Source organism: Aspergillus pseudodeflectus (assembly GCF_044049435.1).
Source record: "Aspergillus pseudodeflectus strain CBS 756.74 chromosome Unknown BJX68scaffold_1, whole genome shotgun sequence".
Taxonomy (NCBI): Eukaryota; Fungi; Ascomycota; class Eurotiomycetes; order Eurotiales; family Aspergillaceae; genus Aspergillus; species Aspergillus pseudodeflectus.
The window spans coordinates 1,243,470-1,264,731 of record NW_027263777.1 but is presented as its reverse complement, the minus strand read 5'-3'; the positions used below and the strand labels follow the sequence as shown (position 1 = coordinate 1,264,731).

General features: G+C 51.8%; 10 protein-coding genes across 10 annotated transcripts; 7 read left to right on the top strand and 3 right to left on the bottom strand.

Moving 5' to 3' along the window:
* Positions 1-25: 25 nt before the first annotated feature.
* BJX68DRAFT_11458 (glutaminyl-peptide cyclotransferase family protein) lies at positions 26-1,639 on the top strand. The gene is made up of 2 exons (XM_071035975.1): positions 26-1,352; positions 1,493-1,639. Exons 1-2 carry the CDS (start codon positions 178-180, stop codon positions 1,497-1,499), a joined length of 1,182 nt encoding a protein of 393 aa, XP_070905847.1. The 5' UTR covers positions 26-177; the 3' UTR covers positions 1,500-1,639.
* On the bottom strand, positions 1,493-3,064 carry BJX68DRAFT_11515 (YeeE/YedE family protein). Its single transcript, XM_071035988.1, has 3 exons — positions 3,027-3,064; positions 2,388-2,949; positions 1,493-2,329 (listed from the first exon to the last, which is right to left on the bottom strand). The coding sequence occupies exons 2-3, from the start codon at positions 2,673-2,675 to the stop codon at positions 1,628-1,630; spliced, it is 990 nt and encodes a 329-aa protein (XP_070905846.1). The 5' UTR covers positions 2,676-2,949; positions 3,027-3,064; the 3' UTR covers positions 1,493-1,627.
* Positions 3,065-3,652: 588 nt separating this feature from the next.
* BJX68DRAFT_260565 (uncharacterized protein) lies at positions 3,653-4,672 on the top strand (the record flags this gene model as incomplete). The annotated part of the gene is made up of 1 exon (XM_071043907.1): positions 3,653-4,672. One exon carries the CDS (start codon positions 3,653-3,655, stop codon positions 4,670-4,672), a length of 1,020 nt encoding a protein of 339 aa, XP_070905845.1.
* Positions 4,673-4,875: 203 nt separating this feature from the next.
* BJX68DRAFT_11431 (uncharacterized protein) lies at positions 4,876-5,923 on the top strand. The gene is made up of 3 exons (XM_071035972.1): positions 4,876-5,231; positions 5,304-5,358; positions 5,423-5,923. The coding sequence occupies exons 1-3, from the start codon at positions 5,078-5,080 to the stop codon at positions 5,826-5,828; spliced, it is 615 nt and encodes a 204-aa protein (XP_070905844.1). The 5' UTR covers positions 4,876-5,077; the 3' UTR covers positions 5,829-5,923.
* Positions 5,924-6,148: 225 nt separating this feature from the next.
* Positions 6,149-8,301, top strand: BJX68DRAFT_11414 (carotenoid oxygenase family protein). Its single transcript, XM_071035967.1, has 2 exons — positions 6,149-6,336; positions 6,389-8,301. The coding sequence occupies exons 1-2, from the start codon at positions 6,274-6,276 to the stop codon at positions 8,087-8,089; spliced, it is 1,764 nt and encodes a 587-aa protein (XP_070905843.1). The 5' UTR covers positions 6,149-6,273; the 3' UTR covers positions 8,090-8,301.
* Position 8,302: 1 nt separating this feature from the next.
* On the bottom strand, positions 8,303-10,240 carry BJX68DRAFT_11455 (cytochrome P450). The gene is made up of 2 exons (XM_071035974.1): positions 9,162-10,240; positions 8,303-9,096 (listed from the first exon to the last, which is right to left on the bottom strand). The coding sequence occupies exons 1-2, from the start codon at positions 10,073-10,075 to the stop codon at positions 8,601-8,603; spliced, it is 1,410 nt and encodes a 469-aa protein (XP_070905842.1). The 5' UTR covers positions 10,076-10,240; the 3' UTR covers positions 8,303-8,600.
* A 64-nt stretch (positions 10,241-10,304) lies between these two features.
* BJX68DRAFT_11394 (putative GABA permease) lies at positions 10,305-12,460 on the top strand. The gene is made up of 4 exons (XM_071035958.1): positions 10,305-10,739; positions 10,792-11,024; positions 11,073-11,915; positions 11,985-12,460. The coding sequence occupies exons 1-4, from the start codon at positions 10,570-10,572 to the stop codon at positions 12,365-12,367; spliced, it is 1,629 nt and encodes a 542-aa protein (XP_070905841.1). The 5' UTR covers positions 10,305-10,569; the 3' UTR covers positions 12,368-12,460.
* BJX68DRAFT_11395 (uncharacterized protein) lies at positions 12,461-14,089 on the bottom strand. The gene has a single exon (XM_071035959.1). It carries the CDS (start codon positions 13,940-13,942, stop codon positions 12,554-12,556), a length of 1,389 nt encoding a protein of 462 aa, XP_070905840.1. The 5' UTR covers positions 13,943-14,089; the 3' UTR covers positions 12,461-12,553.
* Positions 14,090-14,232: 143 nt separating this feature from the next.
* On the top strand, positions 14,233-18,702 carry BJX68DRAFT_223219 (proteasome regulatory particle base subunit RPN2). The gene is made up of 5 exons (XM_071038110.1): positions 14,233-14,603; positions 14,681-14,850; positions 14,913-15,430; positions 15,481-17,721; positions 17,773-18,702. The coding sequence occupies exons 1-5, from the start codon at positions 14,464-14,466 to the stop codon at positions 18,085-18,087; spliced, it is 3,384 nt and encodes a 1,127-aa protein (XP_070905839.1). The 5' UTR covers positions 14,233-14,463; the 3' UTR covers positions 18,088-18,702.
* Positions 18,649-21,100, top strand: BJX68DRAFT_223211 (putative acyl-CoA dehydrogenase). Its single transcript, XM_071038109.1, has 5 exons — positions 18,649-19,197; positions 19,268-19,279; positions 19,342-19,607; positions 19,664-20,405; positions 20,467-21,100. Exons 1-5 carry the CDS (start codon positions 19,083-19,085, stop codon positions 20,958-20,960), a joined length of 1,629 nt encoding a protein of 542 aa, XP_070905838.1. The 5' UTR covers positions 18,649-19,082; the 3' UTR covers positions 20,961-21,100.
* Positions 21,101-21,262: the final 162 nt, after the last annotated feature.

Genomic DNA, 21,262 nt, shown 5'->3' with positions numbered 1-21,262 from the left:
TCTTGCAGTTGCGAGAACCCGGAAGGTCCTCTTGGTCTCTCTATTTATCTATCATTCCAGTCTATCTTGTGGAGTCCCTCCCTCTGTCCATACCGAAGCTGCCTGGAGCTTTTGCTAGCCACCGGGCTAGCTCATTACAGCTTTGTTTTGACGCTCTATCTGCACTCTCCAGTCGCTATGCAGTCCGCTCACCTCGGTGTATTTCGCTGGCTGCTTTCAATATGCCTCGCGATCCTCCTCGCCCTACCCCCTAGCGAAGCATATCAGGATATTTCGGAGAAATCTCTTAAGTCGCTACCGCGGGCCGGGAAAGACTTTGATATTCACGACGGCGCTATCCTCTCGCCCATTCTCATCCCCCGTGTCGCTGGTACTCCAGGGTCCACCGCCGTGCTGAACCACTTTGTCGACTTCTTCCGAACATCGCTTTCTACATGGAATATCGAATTTCAGAACTCTACATCTGTAACACCCGTGTCGAATGGGAAGGAGGTTCCATTTGTAAATTTCATCGCATCTCGGGACCCTCCGTGGGCATCCAAGGGTGATGTCGGAAGGCTTACGCTCGTGGCGCATTACGATAGTAAATATGAACCGAAAGATTTCATTGGCGCCATTGATAGTGCAGCGCCTTGCGCCATGATTATGCATGCAATGCGGAGTATTGATGACGCTTTGACAGAAAAGTGGAAGTCAATGAAAGCCAACGACCACCATTCCTCGCTAGACGACCACGTCGGAATTCAAGTCCTTTTCTTAGACGGAGAGGAAGCCTTCAAGTACTGGACTGATACTGATTCCTTGTACGGATCTCGCTCTTTGGCTCAACACTGGGATTCCGAAGTAAACCCAGCCATGTCGATCTATAAGACGCCGCTTTCTTCCATATCTTTATTTGTTCTGTTGGACTTGTTGGGAGCCAAGAGTCCAACCATCATATCTTACTACCCGACTACTCATTGGGCCTACCAAAAACTGGCGAACATTGAACGTCGCCTCAGGGACCTCGGTCTGTTTAAGTCCGGGGGCCGATCTTGGTTTCCTGATAGCTCTAAAAACGAGCATCAGATTTCGACCTATCACCGGGTTGAGGATGATCACCTTCCATTCCTAAGGCGTGGTGTGGAAGTTATGCATCTTATCGACTACTCACCCATGCATGGATTCCCCAAAGTCTGGCATAAAATTGAAGACGATGGGGAGCATTTGGATATGGACACTGTCGAAGACTGGAGTCTTCTCATTACCGGATTTGCTGCTGAATGGATGGAACTGGAAGGTTTCATTAAAGACGCAAGGGCCACAAAGGATGAATCTGCAGCTAAGAAGAAGCGCTCCGACAAAACTGAACTGTAAGCTTTACCTGATTCTATTCTACGATACCCCGTTCTCGTTCCTCGAATGTATCTACACGGTAGATTTCCCGCCCTACCTAATACACATGCTGTTCATGCTTTTGATGTGAGTCGCGCTGATTCTTTCCGGATCATAGATTATGAGGTTCGGTGCAGAGCCTTTGAAACGTAATTCTTGAGAAGTCTAAGTCTATAGCATATGGCTGTGTCGTTTGCCTTCCAGCAAGTCAGCTACTATCTGGAAACGCCCCGTCTATCCCGGATTTCCGTGCTTATATGGAGCTGCCAATCATATAGCCACTCATTTCTGCAAATCCCCACACTGGCTGCAGCACTGAACGCAGGACTGCGGGACCTGGGCATACTCCTCGTAACCCCCAGACCGCACCAAAGACCATTGCGCCAAGCACAAATTGCCAGTCAATGTCAGCCACTGTGGTAGTGGGAATCCTCCAAGATTCCGCGAGAGTGGGTTTCGCCGGCTTTCCTTCCTTGCGGTCTGTGCCTTGGCCGGGTTTCAGGAACAAGTATGTGATAAGTGACGGAACTACCCCAAAGAGGATGACGAGCGCTAGGGAAGGGTCGAATCGAGCCGGATCGGTGAGGAACCCGAAGAACTGGAGAACTTTGGCTGAATCCGCCATGCCAGAAACAATTAGCCCGACACCGAATTCAAGACCCGCCAGGTAGGAGAAGATGGTCCTCGACTCTTCTGAACGGTTCATCACCCTAGGTATGACCAGTGTGTTTGCCAAGAACGTGATGACTGTTGCCCCCAACATGAATGCCAGTTCCGACTTCGAGGGATAGACAGGCGTATAGCAAGGAGTGCCGGCCGGGCAGGGCGGAATCTCGGATACAAAGTTGGCCGTCAGCAGAGCGGTTGTGAAGAAGATCGCCGTTGCGATCAATGAGCGCGGCGACAGACGTGAGATACCACAAAGCATATGGCCCGATGTACAGCCTCGACCGCTCTGTTACACCCGCAGCCTGTTAGATTACCAGCCTCTTTCGCGCGGGCCGATGTCTTACCTTTGTTCCCCAACCAAGCAAAAAGCCGGTGCCAACCGTCGCTAACAGTGATGTCACCGAGTTCGGCGCTGCTGGGTAGCTGGGTAACAGCGTCGGTGCGAGAAGATAAACCGGAACGACACTCGAAATTAGCCCTGCGATGATTGGGATATTGTCTCGGCTCGGGTTTAACACCGCGCCTGATAGAAGTGAGGAAATGCCAAAGACTGCGCCATTGTGAAGCAGAAGGCCGGAGGAGCTTTGCCAGAGCAGCAAAGCACCCAGCGACGTATGTACCGGAGTCAGCATTATGGACGCAGTCTATGCGAGAGCAAGGGTGCAGAGGCCAAGAGCCTCCATCCGCGAAAGTCCCAACCGAAGCAGTAGGCACAGTGCTAGGAAGACATTTTCAAAGGTTTTACGCTCGGGGACCAGAAATGAATCACGGCTTGGTCAATATGGCGTCAACAGGATGGTCCCCGGGCCCGAACCAAAAAAACAATAGAGTTTAGCGATGGGCCCGCATGGACGTTCCCCGGGTCCTCGAAGGAAAAAGGGCGTTGTCCTCGAAGCCTCTACACTACTTTGGCCGGGCGGAATCGAAACAAAGAGAAATATCAGAGATGTGCGCTCATGCTCGTAGAGATGGACAGTGCTCACTGCTTAGGGTCAGTCGTACAGCATATGGACTACTTGAGCGTTCGCGTGGTCGGGATCTGCGGTACTGGGAATAATCACCGATACAAAATCGGGTCCACATTCTTCGCTTGGGTAGAGAGAAAATCTGGGAAAGTTCATCCAAAGCTGGTTGAAGAAGCCAAATTGTTAGTTCCTGTGCTTACCTTATTTTGTATGGCTTGCCACTTGGAGGAACGAGCAACACTGCCAAGTACATATCATGATGGTAGGTATGAGGCGTTACCTTTTAATTACGGTACTTAGTCCCAGTTTTCCCGCACTGTGTCGGGAAAGTTAGGCATGAAAAATAACAATACTGTATTGGGCCGAACATGATGCTGAGCTTTCTTCAAAGTTGTCAGCTCAACTGTGAAGATGACCTACGCGTTTTTCGAGCACATGAGCAAGTGAATCATGGGAGCGAGGCTCAGTGTGTCAGTGTATGTCATTGGTTTGCTAGAGCTATTTATGGTCTGGTGGGTTCATTTCTCTGGGGTACAGTGTTTTCAGATAAACACTGGCAGCCTGAGCAAGCAACACCAGGGGTTGACCAGGCTGTATCCATAATCGTACCTCTTTTCAACCCAAGGTTATCATCTCCGATCGTCATGGCTCAAATAGAGCTCCCTGCAGAGCTGATCTTGCATGTCGTCGAGTGTCTAATACCCTCAACTCTTCCTGTGGTGTTCGGCCCCCAACACATCGTGACTCGCACGCTTCGCAGCTTGACCTTGGTCTGCAGGCTGGTATCCCGAACCGCCAAACACCTCTTGATTAAGCACTGTCTTTATATCGATACCAGTCAGCGACTGGACAGGTTACTGGACGTCTCTCCGTACGCCTTTGTAAGTCAGAATGGACACTGTCCGTTCCCGGCTGGGCTTTTTCTCTCCCCTTTTCCTCCTGAGAACCTCAACAAGCCCTCCATAGCACGGCAACTAGATCACCTGTCATTGGCAGTCTGCAGTGGCCTTGCACGGCTCGTTATCGATATGCCCCTCCGATATCTCTATCCCGAGGACGATCACTTACGAGTTCGCCCAATCCTCCGAGAGGCATTCAAGCGCATGGCAATGCTCGAGGAGTTTTGCTCCGTCCGAGACGAGCTCTATTTGAGCACCAAGGAAGGGATGCAGGAGCCAGCGATCTGGTCTTTCTGGCCGCGCCTGCAGCGTCTCGCGCTGTACAACGTGGCCATCGAGTCTAGCCAGTTCATCGAGGGTCTGCGCCAGTGTCTTAACCTGACTCACCTAGTCCTTGTTCGACCCGACGGCCTGGCTGATGGGGTCCCTGGGGAAGAGATTGGCTCGGAATTTCTGCCTTCGCTTCAGCGCCTTATGATCGTGAATACCGCGGAGGGATTCCTGCATAGCACACACGTCGACCAAAGGACGTGGGAGGAATCCTTTGTTGGACGACTGCATGCTTTACGGAGCAGCTCTGGCTCTGGCGATGCGGATGCTGGCGACAGCGATTCGGAATCAGGATCGGTTGCTAGTTATCTCTCGCTACGAGTCCCGTTTGGCAGGGATGAGGAGGATATTGAAATATGTCAGGAGTGGCTGTCTGTGCAGGCCGTCAATGGTACACTGTGGGATATTTCTGATGATCAGCGAACTCTTATTTGAATGTGCGTCGGCGGCCCAGGGAATTGTTCGTTCCAGGAATTTCGGGTTGAGCGAAGCACTCTCCTCTTCGGGAAGGGGGAGACGAGATTGGCCCCTGCGACTCTGCGTGATGCGGGGGAATCCCGCCGGTCCTTCTATCCCGCCGCTAGAGACTACTCACTGCCAGCGACCACTCCGCTCGCACCCTTTGACGATTTGTGAATAGCTCTGGCTTACTTGTTGACTCATCTAGCATGTTCTCTACGGGAATCCCTCCGTGGCTATCTATTAGGCAGCCTAGCTTCTCGCCATGACCGACGACTTCCGCTGATCCATCATTATGCCTGCCATCGCCCATCATTGACATTGTTCTCCAACGTGAAACTTTGCTTTTCACGAAGCGAGACCCAAGTAATCATCTCGAAAATGCCCGTCGAGTCGCTTATGGACCTAGCCTACGGGCAGCCGGACACCATCCGGTTTAAAACCAACCCGTCGAGCTTAAACGTGTCGTGGAAATGTGACATTTGCTCCTCCGGTTTCCAGCGATTGGATCACTTCAAGCGCCACACTGCAACGCGTATGTGAGATAACCTTGAAGTAGAAATTCTGCAGTCTATTCAGTATTCAAAGACCCGCTAAACTCCACCAGACAAGACGGACAGGCCCTTTATGTGCGACTTTTGCGGTTCTCTATATAAACGAGGGTCAGTACTTACCCCTGCAGGTGGCTCCGCTCTGCAGATACACTAACAGCTGGTTGCATTGTAGGGACGTACTACGACGACATTGGAAATCGTGCTCCGCCCGTATTCAAACCGGCCAGCCCGTCCCCGAACCACGACTAGGCGGCAAAGAGAAACATGCCTGCGACGGTTGCGCGAGACTGAAGAGATCATGCTCGGGAGGACAGCCCTGCTCGGAGTGTCAGTCGCGAGGAAGAAATTGCTCATATGAACGTCTGGGAGGCACGAAGAGCAATACTTTAGAGTCTCCACCGCGGGGGTGGGGGTTATCCGCTGCGGGGTATGACACTGTTCCCGCTCATACTCCAGATATTGGGGCCGCTGGCGTCCAGCAATTCGGCGAGCCATCACGGTCCACTTGGGACATGGGTCCGCAAAACTTCTACGCATCTGCGGATATCATATATAGAGCGTACAGTCGACTGCCTTAGCACGTTGGGGTATGTTTGAGCATATCTGGGTATGTTTGTTTGATATGAAATCTTAGCGAAATGAGCATTTAGGAGCACATTGCGAGGAGCCTCTTGGTTTGTACATGATAGATCAGCTACAGCTTGAATTTCGAACACAGGTCCACCAACTCACCCCTAAACAGGCATTTGTCCCGCTCATATCAATAGCTAGCGACTCAGCCAGCACTTTAAGCGAGAGATAGAACAATCATCAAGGTGATTCGCAAGTCGCTTCTGCGCCAATGCGCCCAGAGAAGTGCAGCTTACCTTCCAAGTTTCCAGACCAACCGCGGCCGTGGAGTCGTCCCCCATGAGAAACGATCTGTCAAGGGCAAATCGTCTATAAATACCCGATCCGTCCCAGGCAGATCCATCTCCGAAATATCAACTACACCACCCACCAAACTCTCGAGATCTCATAAAAATGCCTGGCATCCAGACAATTGACACCTCGCGCCATTACAACAATTGGCCCAACGACCGAGGTGTAAGTAAAACCTTACTTCCATGGGAAAACAGAACTAACTAGAACTGCACAGTTTGAGGGAAACCATGAACAAAAGGCCCCCGTGGAGCTCGCTGTGACCGGCCACATCCCGTCCTACGCCGCAGGAGTCCTATACAGGACAGGCCCAGGTCGGTACAAAGTTGACACAGAGCATGGAAACACATTCCAAGTCTCGCACTGGTTCGATGGGTTCAGCCAGACGCACCGGTTTCAGCTCGTCGCGGAAGCTCAACCTGGCGGGGGCTCGGTCATGCGCGTGTTCTACAATTCCCGCTTCTCAACTGATGATTTGATTGAAGAGGCGCGTAAGACAGGGTCCCTGGAGCGGTTTACTTTCGGTGTACAGCGGGATCCGTGTAAGGTTATGTATCAGAAGGTGCAGAGCACGTTTGAGAAGGAGGAGAAGGAAGGGGATACGAAGAGAGAGGAAAAAGAGCAGGAGGGCGACGAAGATAAAGCCACTTTTCACAACATCGGGGTGACACTCTCAGTCAACATGCCCGGTCTGACTCCTCCAAGTACCTCGACATCTACCTTGACGAATGGAGAGAAGAAAGGCTCTCGATACAAAGAAATAACCACCCTATACGCCAAAACCGACAACTCCCGCTACAAGAAGATTGACCCGGAAACCCTTGAGCCCCTCGGCATCGCCAACCAGACCGCTCTTCACCAAGACCTAAACGGACCCCTCTCGGCCTCGCACGCCAAGTCGGACCCGGACACGGGCGACATGTACAACTACAACCTCTCATTCGCCCCCAAGCCCACCTACCGTGTCTTTCGTGTCTCGGCGGAAACAGGCGAAACGACTATCCTCGCTTCTTTCCCTGGCAGACCGACCTACATGCACTCTTTCTTTCTTTCGGCCGACTATGTCATCATTTGCACGTGGAACGCGCACTTATCACCCGAGGGCTTCGCAAAGGGCTCGTACATGGGAGCGCTTAAGGACTTTGACCCTTCGCTTCCGGCGAAATGGTACGTCGTGGACCGGAAACAGGGTCGTGGTTTAGTTGCTACGTATGAGAGCGATGCGTTCTTCTGCTTCCATACCATCAATGCGTGGGAGGAGCAGAGCACCAGTGATCCCACGAAAACAGATGTTATTGCCGAGTGCGTCTCCTTTGAGAACACAGACCCCATGAAGAAGCTCTACTACGAGCTCCTTCTCTCCTCATCGACCGACGCAGAAGCTCGTCCATCCGCCAATGCCAGGAACAATGGCGGGAAAATACAGTCAAAGATCTCACGTTTTCGACTTCCGGCCATTCCCTCCACCAACTCCGATTCTGACTTTGGTTCAGCCCTAAGAGCACCCCTCATCTCAACAACCCTCCAGACCCTCTCCCCCGAACTCCCAACCCTAAATCCCAGCTACGTAACCCGGCCCCACCGGTACACCTACGCGGTTATTGACCGCGGCCTCTCAACCTTCTTTGACGGAATCATGAAATTCGACTCCATCTCCCAGGAAACGCTCATCTGGTCCGCGCACGCGCAGTCTCCAGGTGAGCCAATCTTCGTTCCGGATCCGCAAGGCGAGCGGGAGGATGATGGCGTGCTGCTCAGTGTTGTGCTTGATGGCTTGATTGGAAATAGTTACTTGCTTGTACTTGATGCGAAGACGCTGAGTCAGGTTGGCAGGGCGAGTGTCGAAGGAGTTGTGGCATTTGGCTTCCATGGGGTGCATGTGCCGAGAGAGGTTGGGGTCTCGACGGGGGACTTTTAGTTCTGTTGCTGCTGCCCTTATTCGTGGTGTAGGAATTGAGGAGCGGAGGTTGCTAGGTTATGCCGAGGTTGTTCCAGATTGTGTCGATGTATGTATCTCCCGGTGAGCGCGGGCATTGTTCGATATGAGTAATTCAGAAAGCACGATATGCCCATGGTACCTTCCTCACACGAATAGCCTACCGTTAAGGAAGCCACGGCCCTCACCCTTCTCGCAGGCTAAGGAAAGAACGACTCGCCCAATGCACCTGCCCCAGAAGATGCAGTGCACAAGACAAGGAAAGAGCCCCTTGGGTTGTTCCTTCCCTCTATAATTATCATCGAGTGAGGCAAGAGCGACCACCGCCGGCCCTTCCTAATCTGTTTGAGGAAAGCTCATCTGTTAGGAAAGCGGATATCCTTTTCGGTCTTGCTATCCGTATCCACAATTCCTGAGGACCGCTTTTGTGGACTTATCTATAGACTCATAGCACGATTATGGAAGTCCAGGTATGTCTCCTTTTAGCTTATTGCTATCTATCCCACTGGATAAGTATCTCCTCCCCCTTAACCCTCGAATTGAACCACTCTGCGATCTCAATCCTATCCCCAATAGCCCTAGCTCCCGCCAGCAAATCCGCCGTTGCAACAGCCAGTGTCGCCAAGATAACCTCCATGGTCCCTAAATTCTGCGCAATGCATGCCCTCGTCCCCTTCCCGAATGCGAAGAAGTTGTTCAGCATCTCATCCGTAGGGTTCAGCCACCGCTCAGGCCTGAATTCTTGCGGGTCAGCGAAGACGGACTCGTCCTGGTGTAGCTGGAATGCGGCAACGCCGACGCTTGTGCCGGGTGGGAAGAAGTGGGATCTGTACTGCCAGCCGTGTGCGGGGACGGAGCGCGGGAGGCGGATGGGATTTGCCCAGGAGAGGCGCAGGCCTTCGCGGACTACGCCGCGGAGGTAAGGATCTGTGATTGGGGAGAGATTGGAGGCTTTAGTAGCGTCGAGGGAAGCGCGGAGCCGGTTATAACTGAACTCGCCTTGGGTCAGTGCTCTCTGAGAAGATTGAGATGGGGCTCGAGAGGAAGCACAGACATTTGAGGGTATTTGGCCAAATACCACATGATCATGGCAGTGTTCATGCCCGTTGAATCTGTGCCCGCGAAGCAGACATCTTTTACCTCAATCTGCGACTGAGATTCTGATACCCGTTCGAGCAATCGACTCTGGTAGCTGCCACTCTTGGGGGCAGAGCTCTTCACCAGCCGGCGGGTGTACTCGTCTATGGCGATAAATGACTTGGCCGTCTCCGACCCTTGAGTAAGATGCTCAACGAGACCTACCAGGTATTCGCCTAGTCTACCGCAAGTGAAGTTGAAAAAGGCGCCAACCCCGACATACGCATCGACAAACGGCGACGCAGACATGACATTCACGTTCTCATCTAAAGCGCCATATCTTTCCTGGAACAAGTACAGCGTCACAGCATCAATCGCCAAAGCTCGTGCGATCTGAAGCACGTTCACTGGCTGGCCGGATTTTGCATCGCGGCGGATTCGCTCGACGAAATCACTGACCACACCGTTCAATGCATCCTGGGAGTCGCGGATCGACGCGGTCGAGAACAACGGTGCCACTGCCTTCGCGCGGTTTGCCCGCTCGGGTAGGGTTAGGGTTGAGAATATCGTCGTGTGGCCTTCAATGTCGAACTTTGAGTAAACAGAGGTCTTGGGGAAGCCGCCACGACTTAGGTATATTGGTTCAATCGCGTCTCCGCTGGCAATATCAATGTCGTTGGGGGCAATGCGGAGCACAGACCCGTATTTCTTGTGCAACCCGAATATCACAGTGCATTCGTCTCCGATGTAGGTGTGGTAGGCGAGCCAGAGGGAGGTGCACGCGGCAAGCTTTGGTCCGGGGACTCTTGAGAGAGGGTGGAAATACAATCGGTAGAGACATCGGGATAGAAGGCCTCCAAGCAGGAGAGCGATCAAAGTTGCGAGTGCCATTTGTTGGAAGCAGGATGCGGGGGATCAGCGCCTGCACAGCCAGCGGTAGGAATCCCTCTGTGCTGACCACATGTATGATCAGAGACGATTTCCGCTACTTATGAAATGAAGGAACATTAGTATGAGTCATTGGCAGCACTCCTTGCTTACAATTTTCTTCTCAGGCGGTGGGGTGAGGTTTAAATGTCGGAAATGGCTTGCAATGTGTCATCGGAGGATCACATCGGCCGAGCTCTGCAGCGAAGCTGACGTGGTTGACGAAGCCGAATGCAATAGATAAACTCTGATCGCCAATGATGCATTGGCTATAAGAGGCAATCTCCAACGACTAACTGCAGAGGGTAATAAATTCCTCAGATCTCAAACATCTCGTTCCTTATCAGTGTGCAATTGGAGACACTGATAAGCTCTCTCGAGCGTGGTCAGGTCAAGATGGTAGATAATGGTATCGTTTCCGTGATGCTTCAGTGAGGAAGAGAAGAGGATAAAAATTGATGGTCGAAATGGATGTTCCAGCAGCGAGAAACCCCCCTTCCGAAGAGGACGCCTTTGCGCCGGGTGTCAACGAGGATATTGCCCTTGAGAACCTGGGCTATAGGCAAGAACTCCAGAGGACATTCAGTCTTTTGGACATGATCGGCTTTAGCTTTAGCATTGTTACATGGTGAGTTTTAGTGAAAGGCCATGTGCCTTTGCTCCAACTAACAACTTCCCAGTTGGACAGCCCTCAGCGGAGGGTTCATTATCGGAGTCACTGCTGGAGGACCTCCAGTCATGATATTCGGCTGGATCGGTGTGTGTGTTTTGACTCTTACTGTCGCCTTTTCGATGGCGGAAATGTGCTCACTGTGGCCTGTCGCTGGGGGCCAGTACTCCTGGGTCGCTCTCCTGGCGCCTCCAAAAGTGTCGCGAGAACTGTCCTACATCACTGGATGGTTCATGCTCACAGGTGGATATTCTCGCCCTTTATACATATACTCCAGCTGACACCACAGAGGTCTTCTTGCGATGGGTGCGGTCAACAACTCCTTTGCAGCCAACTTCCTCCTCGGCCAGGCAAACCTGGTCTTTCCTAGCTTCACGATTGAGCGCTGGCACACAGTTTTGGTTACTTATGCAGTGGTCGCCTGGTCCCTGACCATCAACGTCTTCGCACCGCACCTACTGAACCGTCTGTCCCGGGCAATCCTCATCTGGAACATCTGCTCCTTCATGATCATCACCGTGACCCTCCTCGCCACGAACTCAAACAAACAAGCCCCTTCGTTCGTCTTCCAAGATTTCCAGAACTTCACCGGCTTTGGCCAGGCAATGGCCACGATCATCGGCATCCTTCAGAGCTTCTTTGGGATGTGCTGTTACGATGCTCCAAGCCATATGACAGAAGAGATGAAACATCCATCTCGAGATGCCCCCATAGCCATGGTACTCTCTGTGGGGATGGGATCTGTGACTGGATTCGTCTTCTTATTGACATTATGCTTCTGTCTTGGCGATATCGACAACACCGCTGCGTCAAGCACGGGTGTTCCAGTTATTCAGATCTTCTATGACTCTACGAATAGCAAGGTCGGCGCGTGTTTTATGGCAAGTATGATAACGGTCATCAACCTTGTCTGCGCAGTGAGTTTACTCGCTGAGGGCTCTAGATCTCTCTTCGCCTTTGCGCGGGACAACGGGCTACCCTTCTCCAAAGTCTTGTCCAGAGTAACAAGCAAAAGTCACATCCCTCTCAACGCGATCTTCGCTACAGTTCTTGTCCAGATGGCATTCAACTCTATATACTTTGGTACAATAACAGGTTTCAATACTATTCTCTCGATATCCACTACCGGATTTTGTACGTATACCACTCAAACCCCCCTACTTCCCTTCTCACATTCTAATCAATGTCTCGAACATATTAAAGATATATCCTATGCCTTTCCCCTCTTATCACGCCTCCTCGGCTACATCACCAATCATCGCACGACCGCATTCACCGGCTCCTTCGCACTCGCCCTCCCTCTATCTTTAGCCCTAAATGCGCTGGGCCTCTTATTCCTCCTTTTCGCATTCGTGACCTTCAATTTTCCTTCTCTGGCACCGGTTGATGATGAGAATATGAATTATACTAGTGCGGCAATTGGAGTTATTGCGCTCGTGGGAATCGGCACCTGGGTTGTGTCAGCGCGGAGGAGGTTCACGGGGCCGGTTGATATGGTGCATGGCGTTGGGCGGTCGACTGATGGTGAGCCGAGCGCGTATGGGGACGGGGCTGCTGTTGGGTGTGATGGGAAGCCTCAGGGGTGAGAAAGGAATTGTTAGGGTTCACGGTTGCTACATGTGCCATTTATGGAGATGGTAGTTGCTGTTCTCTAATTTTTGTATAGTTATAGGTGCAAAGGTAAGAATGTATGTAGGCCCTGCAAGCCGGCTATATCTCAAGTCTTGTCCGGTGGGACAGACCAGTATATCTAGTTTGGCTGTTCTAGCTAATCACGTCTCGGGGAGCAACCATGCAGGATCGGGCTCATCATCGTCATCTTCTTCTTCTTCTTCTTCCGATTTCGAAGCTGCTTCGTGGGACTGGCTCCGCACGTCTCTCAACAGGTCAGCTGGTGGCTCCGAATCATCGACACCAAGAGGATCGGAATGTGTATTATGATCCGTGTCTTTGTGATCATCGTCAAGTTTCCGTTCCTGAGATGGCCAAATATCGTCCTCCGGCACGTTAAAGACGCCCAGGAGCAAATCTCGGGCCTCGCGAAGCGCCCCCAGCTCTGCCGAAATGCAACAGACGAGAAGCTTCCAATCCCGCTCCTCTGCATAGTCCAAATGCTGTTCTACAAGGTCTGTCGTCCGCGAGAGATCCTCCATAATACCTCGGACCATGTCACCATGACCATTGCTGCCTGAAGACCTGTCCATTTGCAGAAGTTGAGAGTGAGACTGGATTGATTGGCGCATTATCGCCTTCAGACGCTTTTCAAACCCTGAGATGTCATTTATAACAGCCTTCCACAACCCGCCACCTTCATCAAGCGCTTCGATTTCCGCAGTAACCTGCTGCTGCCTCTGTTGCAACTCGGATTGCTCCCGTTTCCAGTGTTCTTCTGCCATCTCAAGTGTGCGTCGGCTGGATTTTAGAGAGTAGAAGTTTTCACCACCCGTGCTCTTTGCCGACGGCTTCACAGGTGGGTTCCTAAGAAATCGTCGAATGTCCGAGTCCAAAAGCGACAAAGACTCCTTGTATGAAGACAATTTGGATTCGACGGTGTTCTCAATCTGAGAAAGCTCTCGGACAACATGTTGATGTCTTGCCCTCATTTGCGACAGCTTGTTTTCCATCTCGTGTATCTCCGTCTCGAGCCTGAAACTTTCGTCCTTCAGCTCCTTCGACCGGTGAGATTCTCTATTGTCATTGATGGCGGCGATAGAACTTTCCAACCCAGTTCGTTTGGAATTAAACGTTTCAATCTCGTGCAACCCAAGGTCCCGTTCCTCCAATCGGAGACTAAGTAACTCTTGTTCCTCTTCGCGGAGCCTCAGCAGGTCATACATGGACGTAAAAATTCCTTCCCTTGCGGCGCGTAGTCCTATCTTCTTAGCCGGCGGCTGACGGATAGGTACCGTTGAAGCGCCTCGAAACTTTGGGGGTTCCACGAAAGAGACATGGCTCTGGTTGATAGCACTTCCTTCATGTTGTTGGCCGCCCAAGCCAGCTAGAAGCCCTTCACTTTGGGCGTCTATGAGCCGCTGTAGATTACGCTGAATATGCTTTGCCTGTCGCTCAATATGAATCATAGGGTCCTGGTGGTATCGAGAGGCTCTAAGAGGTAATGGCACTAGACTCTGATTCATGTTCTGGGGGAGAATTGTCGACATTATGCAGTAAATAATGCAGTTTCGAGGGGACCAACAGCGAAGAAAAGGCTCTAAAGAAACAAGGCGCCCACAGCACGCTTGTCTAGAAGTAAGAGGTGGTGAGAACAATCAAAGAAGTGCACATTCTAAAGACAAGGTTGCTATGGTTGTCCTCATATTTAAAGGGTCCTTTGAAAGCAGCTCACATGCGGCTGTCCATCACGCGGCAGTGGTGTCCTCACGTGATAGCTCTAGGGCCGGCTGCAGGAACCACGGGAACCCTTTCCGACAGCTTCCATCAGCCTGGCGTCCGTTGACGTGTGCTCTCATCTTGCTCTTCACATCTCCTTCTTCTTGTACTTTCAAACTTTTTTCCATCCTTGATCCTTGTACTACTTGCTCTTTGTTTCTTTATCTACTCGGAGTCTGATTGCTTCCACTTTCCGGCCTCCGAAGTCGTCCGCGTGAAGCTCCGTCAAAGCTGTCGCCTCCTACCCAGCAATAACATCATCCTTCCTTCAGCCCGGTGGTGCTCGATAAACATGGTTGGGCTTGCTTCAGCAGCAGGTCTGGTTGGCTTTCTCTCGGAGCCTGACCCAGAGCTGAGAGTGTTCGCTTTGAAGACGTTAGATTCTCAGATCGACCTGCTCTGGACAGAGGTCGTCGATTCCATTCCGCAAATGTTTGTCTCACCCGCCGTCCCTTATTGAATCTCTCAGCTCGCCTGAAATGTTGAGTATGCTGACACTCATTGCTCAGAGAGGCGCTCTACGAAGATGAAACCTTCGCCGAGCGCGGCCTCGCCGCTCTAGTCGCCGCCAAGGTCTACTACCACCTTCAAGAATACAACGAGAGTATGGTGTTTGCTCTAGGTGCTGGCAAGCTTTTCAACCTAGACAACGGCGGTGAATTCGAGGAGACTATCATTGGTATGCGCTTTGCATTGTATTTTGGCAAATTGGGTCTAGCTCATACAGTGTCTTTCTTCTAGCCAAATGCGTCGATACATTCATTACGCTATCCGCCTCCCAACGGCCTGTTGGCGGCGATCAACCCGCCAACCTGAACACCGCGTTCCCCACCACCGTTGAAGGCGCCACCAGCACCTCTGCCAGCCTCACGTCGCCGATCACACCATTCTCACAATCTGCCCTGCCATCAAAGTCATTACTATCCAGGCAGGAAGGACCTGGAGCGGACGGCGCTATCCCCGAAGATACTGGCATCAAGGATGTCGAAATTCCTCTTGTTCTCAAGCGAGGAGTTCAAAGCCAGTTGCAATCCGTCATTGAGCGTTTGTTTGAGCAGTGTTTTGTCCAGAAGCGCTATCGCCAAGTCATTGGTATCGCAATTGAAGCCAAGAACCTGGATGTGCTTCGCCGGGCTATCATTCGCGCTAGCGCGGACGAGAACAAGCAGAATGGCGAGTCCCGCCGAAGCGAGGAGTTGATGGAATACGTGCTGGACATTTGCATGGGCATCGTTCAAGAGCGAGGTTTCCGCAATGAGGTATTATTCATTTCTTGGTATTTGCGAATTCAAGCTAACATTGTTTCAAGATTCTGAAACTCATTCTCGATCTGCTTAACGAAATCCCCGCCCCCGATTACTTCTCAATTGCCAAGTGTGTCGTATACCTTAATGAACACTCCATGGCTTCCGTCATCCTTCGCCAGTTGGTAGAAAAGGGCGATGCACGTTCGCTGGCTGTTGCCTATCAGATTTCTTTTGATCTCTACGACAACAGTACCCAGGAGTTCCTCCAGAAAGTTCATCAGGAGATTGCTGAACTTGTTCCGGAACAGAAGGAAGATTCGCCAGCGAAAGATGACCAGGAGGAGCCAAAGGAGACCGATACGTTGCTGGAGGGCCAATCTTCATCCATTGGCGGCAATGACGAATCTAAACTGACGCCTGAGGCGCGGACGGCATTCAAGAATATCCTGGATATCCTTGATGGCCTGAAGACAATTCAGCTGAACATGGAATTCCTGCACCGAAATAACAGGGTGGATATAGCCGTCCTTAACAAGGTTCGGGACAGTTTGGAGCCTCGCAACTCAATCTTCCACACTGCAGTAACCATCTCAAATGCTTTCATGCATGCCGGAACAGCACATGATAAGTTCTTCCGCGACAATCTAGAGTGGCTTGGCAAAGCAGTCAACTGGTCCAAGTTCACTGCTACGGCTGCACTAGGTGTCATTCACCGTGGCAATTTGAGCCAGGGACAGAAACTTCTACAACCATATCTTCCCAAGGACAACATTGCAGGTGTTAGCGGTGCTGGGTCTGTTTACAGCGGGGGTGGTTCTCTGTACGCGCTCGGTTTGATTTATGCCAACCACGGCGGAATGGCTATCGACTATATTCGTGACCAGTTCAAGAAGGCGACCGAAGAGGTTGTTCAACACGGTGGTGCCTTGGGTCTTGGCGTTGCAGGCATGGCCACTGGGGATGAGGGTATCTACGAAGATCTCCGGAATGTTCTCTACACAGACTCTGCTCTCAACGGTGAAGCCGTCGGTCTTGCCATGGGTTTAGTCATGCTTGGTACTGGCAACATGAAGGTGCTCGAAGACATGATTCAGTATGCTCATGATACACAACACGAGAAGATCGTTCGTGGTCTTGCCATGGGCATGGCTCTGATCATGTATGGTCGTCAGGAAGCCGCAGATGAGCTAATCAACGGTCTTTTGGGTGACCCCGATCCAACTCTACGCTATGGTGGTATTATGACCATTGCTCTCGCCTACTGTGGTACCAGCAGCAACAAGGCCGTTCGCAAGCTTCTCCACGTGGCTGTTAGCGATGTCAACGATGACGTCCGCCGAATTGCTGTTCTGAGCTTGGGTTTCATCCTCTTCAGAAAGCACCAGAGCGTACCCCGGATGGTGGAGTTGCTCTCTGAATCCTACAATCCTCACGTTCGATATGGTGCGGCAATGGCTCTTGGTATCTCATGCGCAGGTACTGGCCTTGACGAAGCCATTGATCTCCTTGAGCCGATGCTCAAGGACTCTACCGACTTCGTACGCCAGGGAGCCCTGATTGCTTTGGCCATGGTTTTGGTGCAGCAGAACGAGGCTATGAACCCTCGCGTCAGCACACTACGCAAGACCATGCTAAAGATGGTTGGTGACAGGCACGAGGATGCAATGGCCAAGTTTGGCTGTGCTGTCGCTCTTGGTATCATTGACGCCGGCGGTCGCAATTGTACCATCAGCCTGCAAACTCAGACAGGCAACCTCAACATGCCTGGTATCGTGGGTGCTGCAGTATTCACCCAGTACTGGTACTGGTTCCCTCTTACCCATTTTCTTTCGCTGAGCTTCGCCCCTACCTCGGTCATCGGTGTTGACCAGAAACTCGAAGTCCCATACTTCAAGTTTCACAGCAACACCAGACCTAGTCTCTTTGACTACCCTCCTGAGCAACAAGTCAAAGCCGAGGAAGCGCCGGAGAAGGTGAAGACTGCGGTTCTCTCAACCACTGCACAGGCCAAACGACGAGCACAGCGCCGTGAGAAGCAGGCAAGACGAGGAAGCATGGAGATCGACCAAACCCCTACCACTCCTAAGGTTTCGGATCAAATCCCAGACAAGATGGAGACTGATGAAGGAGCGACTAAGGGCGAGGAAGAGGCAAGGGAAGGCGAGAAGGAGGCCGTTGAGGGTCAGAAGAAGAAGGTTGAGCGCGAGAAGGTTGGCTATGAGCTAGACAACATGTCAAGAGTTCTTCCGGCTCAGTTAAAGTACCTCACATTCCCGGACCCACGGTACGAGCCGGTTAAACGAGTATGTGTCTTAGCCCCATTATGTTATAAACATACTAATTCATTGATACAGCCCACCGGCGGTGTTGTTGTCGTGCTCGACAACAAGCCAGAAGAACCCCGCGAGACTATCGAGCTCAAGGCCAGCAAGGAAACACGGCAACCTGTTGCCCCCCCAGAAAACCTGCAGGAGCGCATACAAGCAGCTATCAGCGGTGCTGGTCTACAGACACCCCCTCGTTCTACCGGTTTCGCCGAGTCCACCGCAACGTCGGGGGCTACTGCTGCGGCAGGAGTACTGACCGCAGTAGATGAGGATGAGGATGGAGAAGAAGCGCCTGTTCCCGAAGAGTTCGAGTACCACAGTGATGAAGAGGGCGACTACTGAGCATTGCGGAGGATGTGCTGCATCGGAGCGGGCTGTATTACTAGATTAATATAAATCTATGTCTCGAGCGAGGGCGGTACTTAGATACTGCATAGCATCTTGGAATGTGAATCATGTCTTCTAGTCGCCTATTTCCAACAAGTCTTCAATCACATGGTAGCGAGCCAATCGGGCAATCTCCAATTCGGAGCGCATGTACTACTGACTATCGACTGAGTTGTTCCGGCGGTAACTCATCGACTGGGGAATACCGATCAGGTTCAGCAAGCCCGATCTTCAGGGTTTCAGAGGACCTAGCCCTCAACTGGTAGGCGATGCGATATGAGCTCATTCAACTCAGCACTGGGAAAGAGTATCGGCATATGATCAAACCGAATAAGGCAAATACGTTCACATGTCGGAGCTGGGAGGATCAGGGTCGACGACGACTCATTGAGATCATAATATCACGTGTAGAATACGTGCCTCGGTATCTTCCTCTTCAGGTTAGTGGCTGTGACGTCTGAGAAGATGATCTGGTCCAATCAGAAATAAGAGATTTCAGCTGTGTCGGTGCGCCTCGGCCAGCTGATTATCAGGAAAAGTGCCAGCGCTGACCATGTATGGAAAAGAAACCGCTGGCTGAATGCAGGGATGAGAAAGGGAAAGTCACAGTGCCATCACTGTGGTCGCCAGCAGCCCGACATGTGAAGAACTGCCGGTATCAGTGCCTTGCGCATCATAATCCGCCGAGGAAGCTCGCCAAACAATCTGCGCCTGCAAGTCTGACGACCTCTTTTAGGCGCTTTGTCCGAGATCAAATATCCACCTTTGGTTCTGGCATTCAATCGAACTCGGTGGGCGGACCATTCTTGTTGCTACCCTGGTCGCTCCTATATCAAACCACCTCTTCCCTCATTCCCAACTTTTTCCTACCCCAGATTGTTCTTCCCCATACCTACCTAGTTGTGTGCCCCCCACACCCTTTGTTTGCTTAAGAACCTCTCTCCGTCATCATGGCAAAGACATTCACGAAGGACGACGTGGCGTCGCACAACAAGCCCGATAATCTTTGGATCATCGTTGACGATGATGTGTACGACTTGACCAAGTTCCAGGACGAGCACCCAGGTATGTAATCTCCAGCGCGACAATTTGAAACCTGTGTTTGCATGTGATACTGACGTCGATGCGCGAATAGGTGGGAAGAAAAGTAAGTTTGTGACGCCCGATACGCGCCCGAACGGCGGATACTGACTTGTGACCTCTCTCTAGTCCTCACACGGGTCGCTGGAAAGGACGCCTCAAAACAATTCTGGAAATACCACAATGAAGGAATCTTGAAGAAGTACCAGTCCAAATTGCAGGTTGGATCGCTGAACACCAAGAAGGCGGTGGAAGCACCCGCTTCCGCGCCCAAGAAGGAAGCCGCGAAGCCTCAAACAGCTGCAGTTGTTGATGTCGCCGCCGCAAAGTCCGCGGAGCCTCAGGAGCCGTACGGCGACTTGATCCCGTTCGCGGATCCATCCTGGTACCAGGGCGTAAGTCTTCTATCTGATCTGCGACGTAACAAGCTTCAGTTGCTGATTGCACATAGTACCACTCTCCCTACTTCAACCAGACCCATGCCGCTCTCCGCGATGAAGCCCGGAAATGGGTTGAGACCGAGATCGAACCATACGTGACCGAGTGGGATGAAGCCAAGGAGGTTCCTGACCGTATCTATAAGCAGATGGGTGAGCGTGGATATCTCGCAGGTCTGCTCGGAGTCAAGTACCCCGTCCAGCACACCCCGCACAGGGTTCAGTCCGTCGCACCCGAGAACTGGGATCTCTTCCACGAAATGCTCCTTACCGATGAGCTCTCCCGTGCCGGCAGTGGTGGTCTTGTCTGGAACTTGATTGGCGGCTTCGGAATCGGTTGTCCTCCCTTGGTGAAATATGGGAAGAAGCCACTTGTGGATCGTATCCTTCCTGGCATCCTGGCCGGCGACAAGCGCATCTGTCTTGCCATTACGGAGCCTGATGCCGGCAGTGATGTCGCCAACCTGACCTGCGAGGCCAAGCTGTCCGAGGATGGCAAGCATTACATTGTCAACGGCGAGAAGAAGTGGATCACCAACGGTGTCTGGTCTGACTACTTCACCACTGCTGTCCGTACCGGCGGGCCCGGCATGAACGGCATCAGTGTGCTGCTCATCGAGAGAGAGGCTGGCGGTGTCCAGACAAGACGCATGGATTGCCAGGGTGTCTGGAGCAGCGGTACCACATACGTGACCTTTGAGGATGTCAAGGTTCCCGTGGAGAACCTCATCGGCAAGGAGAACCAGGGTTTCAAGGGTAAGTGAACGTTTCGCTTCTTATAAGTCGGTCTCGAACTCAATCTAATACTTGTACTCAGTGATCATGACCAACTTCAACCACGAGCGAATTGGTATCATCATCCAATGTCTCCGCTTCTCCCGCGTTTGCTATGAGGAATCCATGAAATACGCCCACAAGCGCAAGACTTTCGGCCAGAAGCTTGTCAACCACCCCGTCATCCGCATGAAGCTTGCTCACATGGCCCGACAAATTGAAGCCAGCTACAACTGGCTCGAGAACATCATTTTCCAATGCCAGTCGATGGAAGAGACCGAGGCAATGCTCAAGCTTGGAGGTGCCATTGCCAGCTTGAAAGCCCAGTCGACCACTACTTTCGAATACTGCGCTCGCGAGGCCAGTCAGATCTTCGGTGGATTGAGTTACAGCCGCGGTGGGCAAGGCGGCAAGGTCGAGAGACTGTACCGTGACGTCCGCGCGTATGCCATCCCCGGAGGAAGTGAGGAGATTATGCTAGATCTCAGCATGCGTCAGAGTCTTCGTGTTCATCAAATGTTTGGCATGAAGCTATAAGGTTACAAAACTACATCTTCGTTTCTTGGATATTCTTCTTTGTTACTTGGGTTTCTCTTGGTATAGAGCCTATCTAGTTCTTGAGTGTATACTGTACTATATTTTGGGAATACAATACACTGGAGTTCATAGGAAGGGAGTATATGCACAGTCTCCCTGTCGTGTCATCGTATTGGTAGCGCAATAACCGATATCTATGTGGTGAAAACTGAGTTTATCGCCAAACATATATAGTTGTGAGTTTCGAGCTGGTTGGGCTAGATACCGACGTTGAGAAGTCCACTAGACTTGACGATATTCGA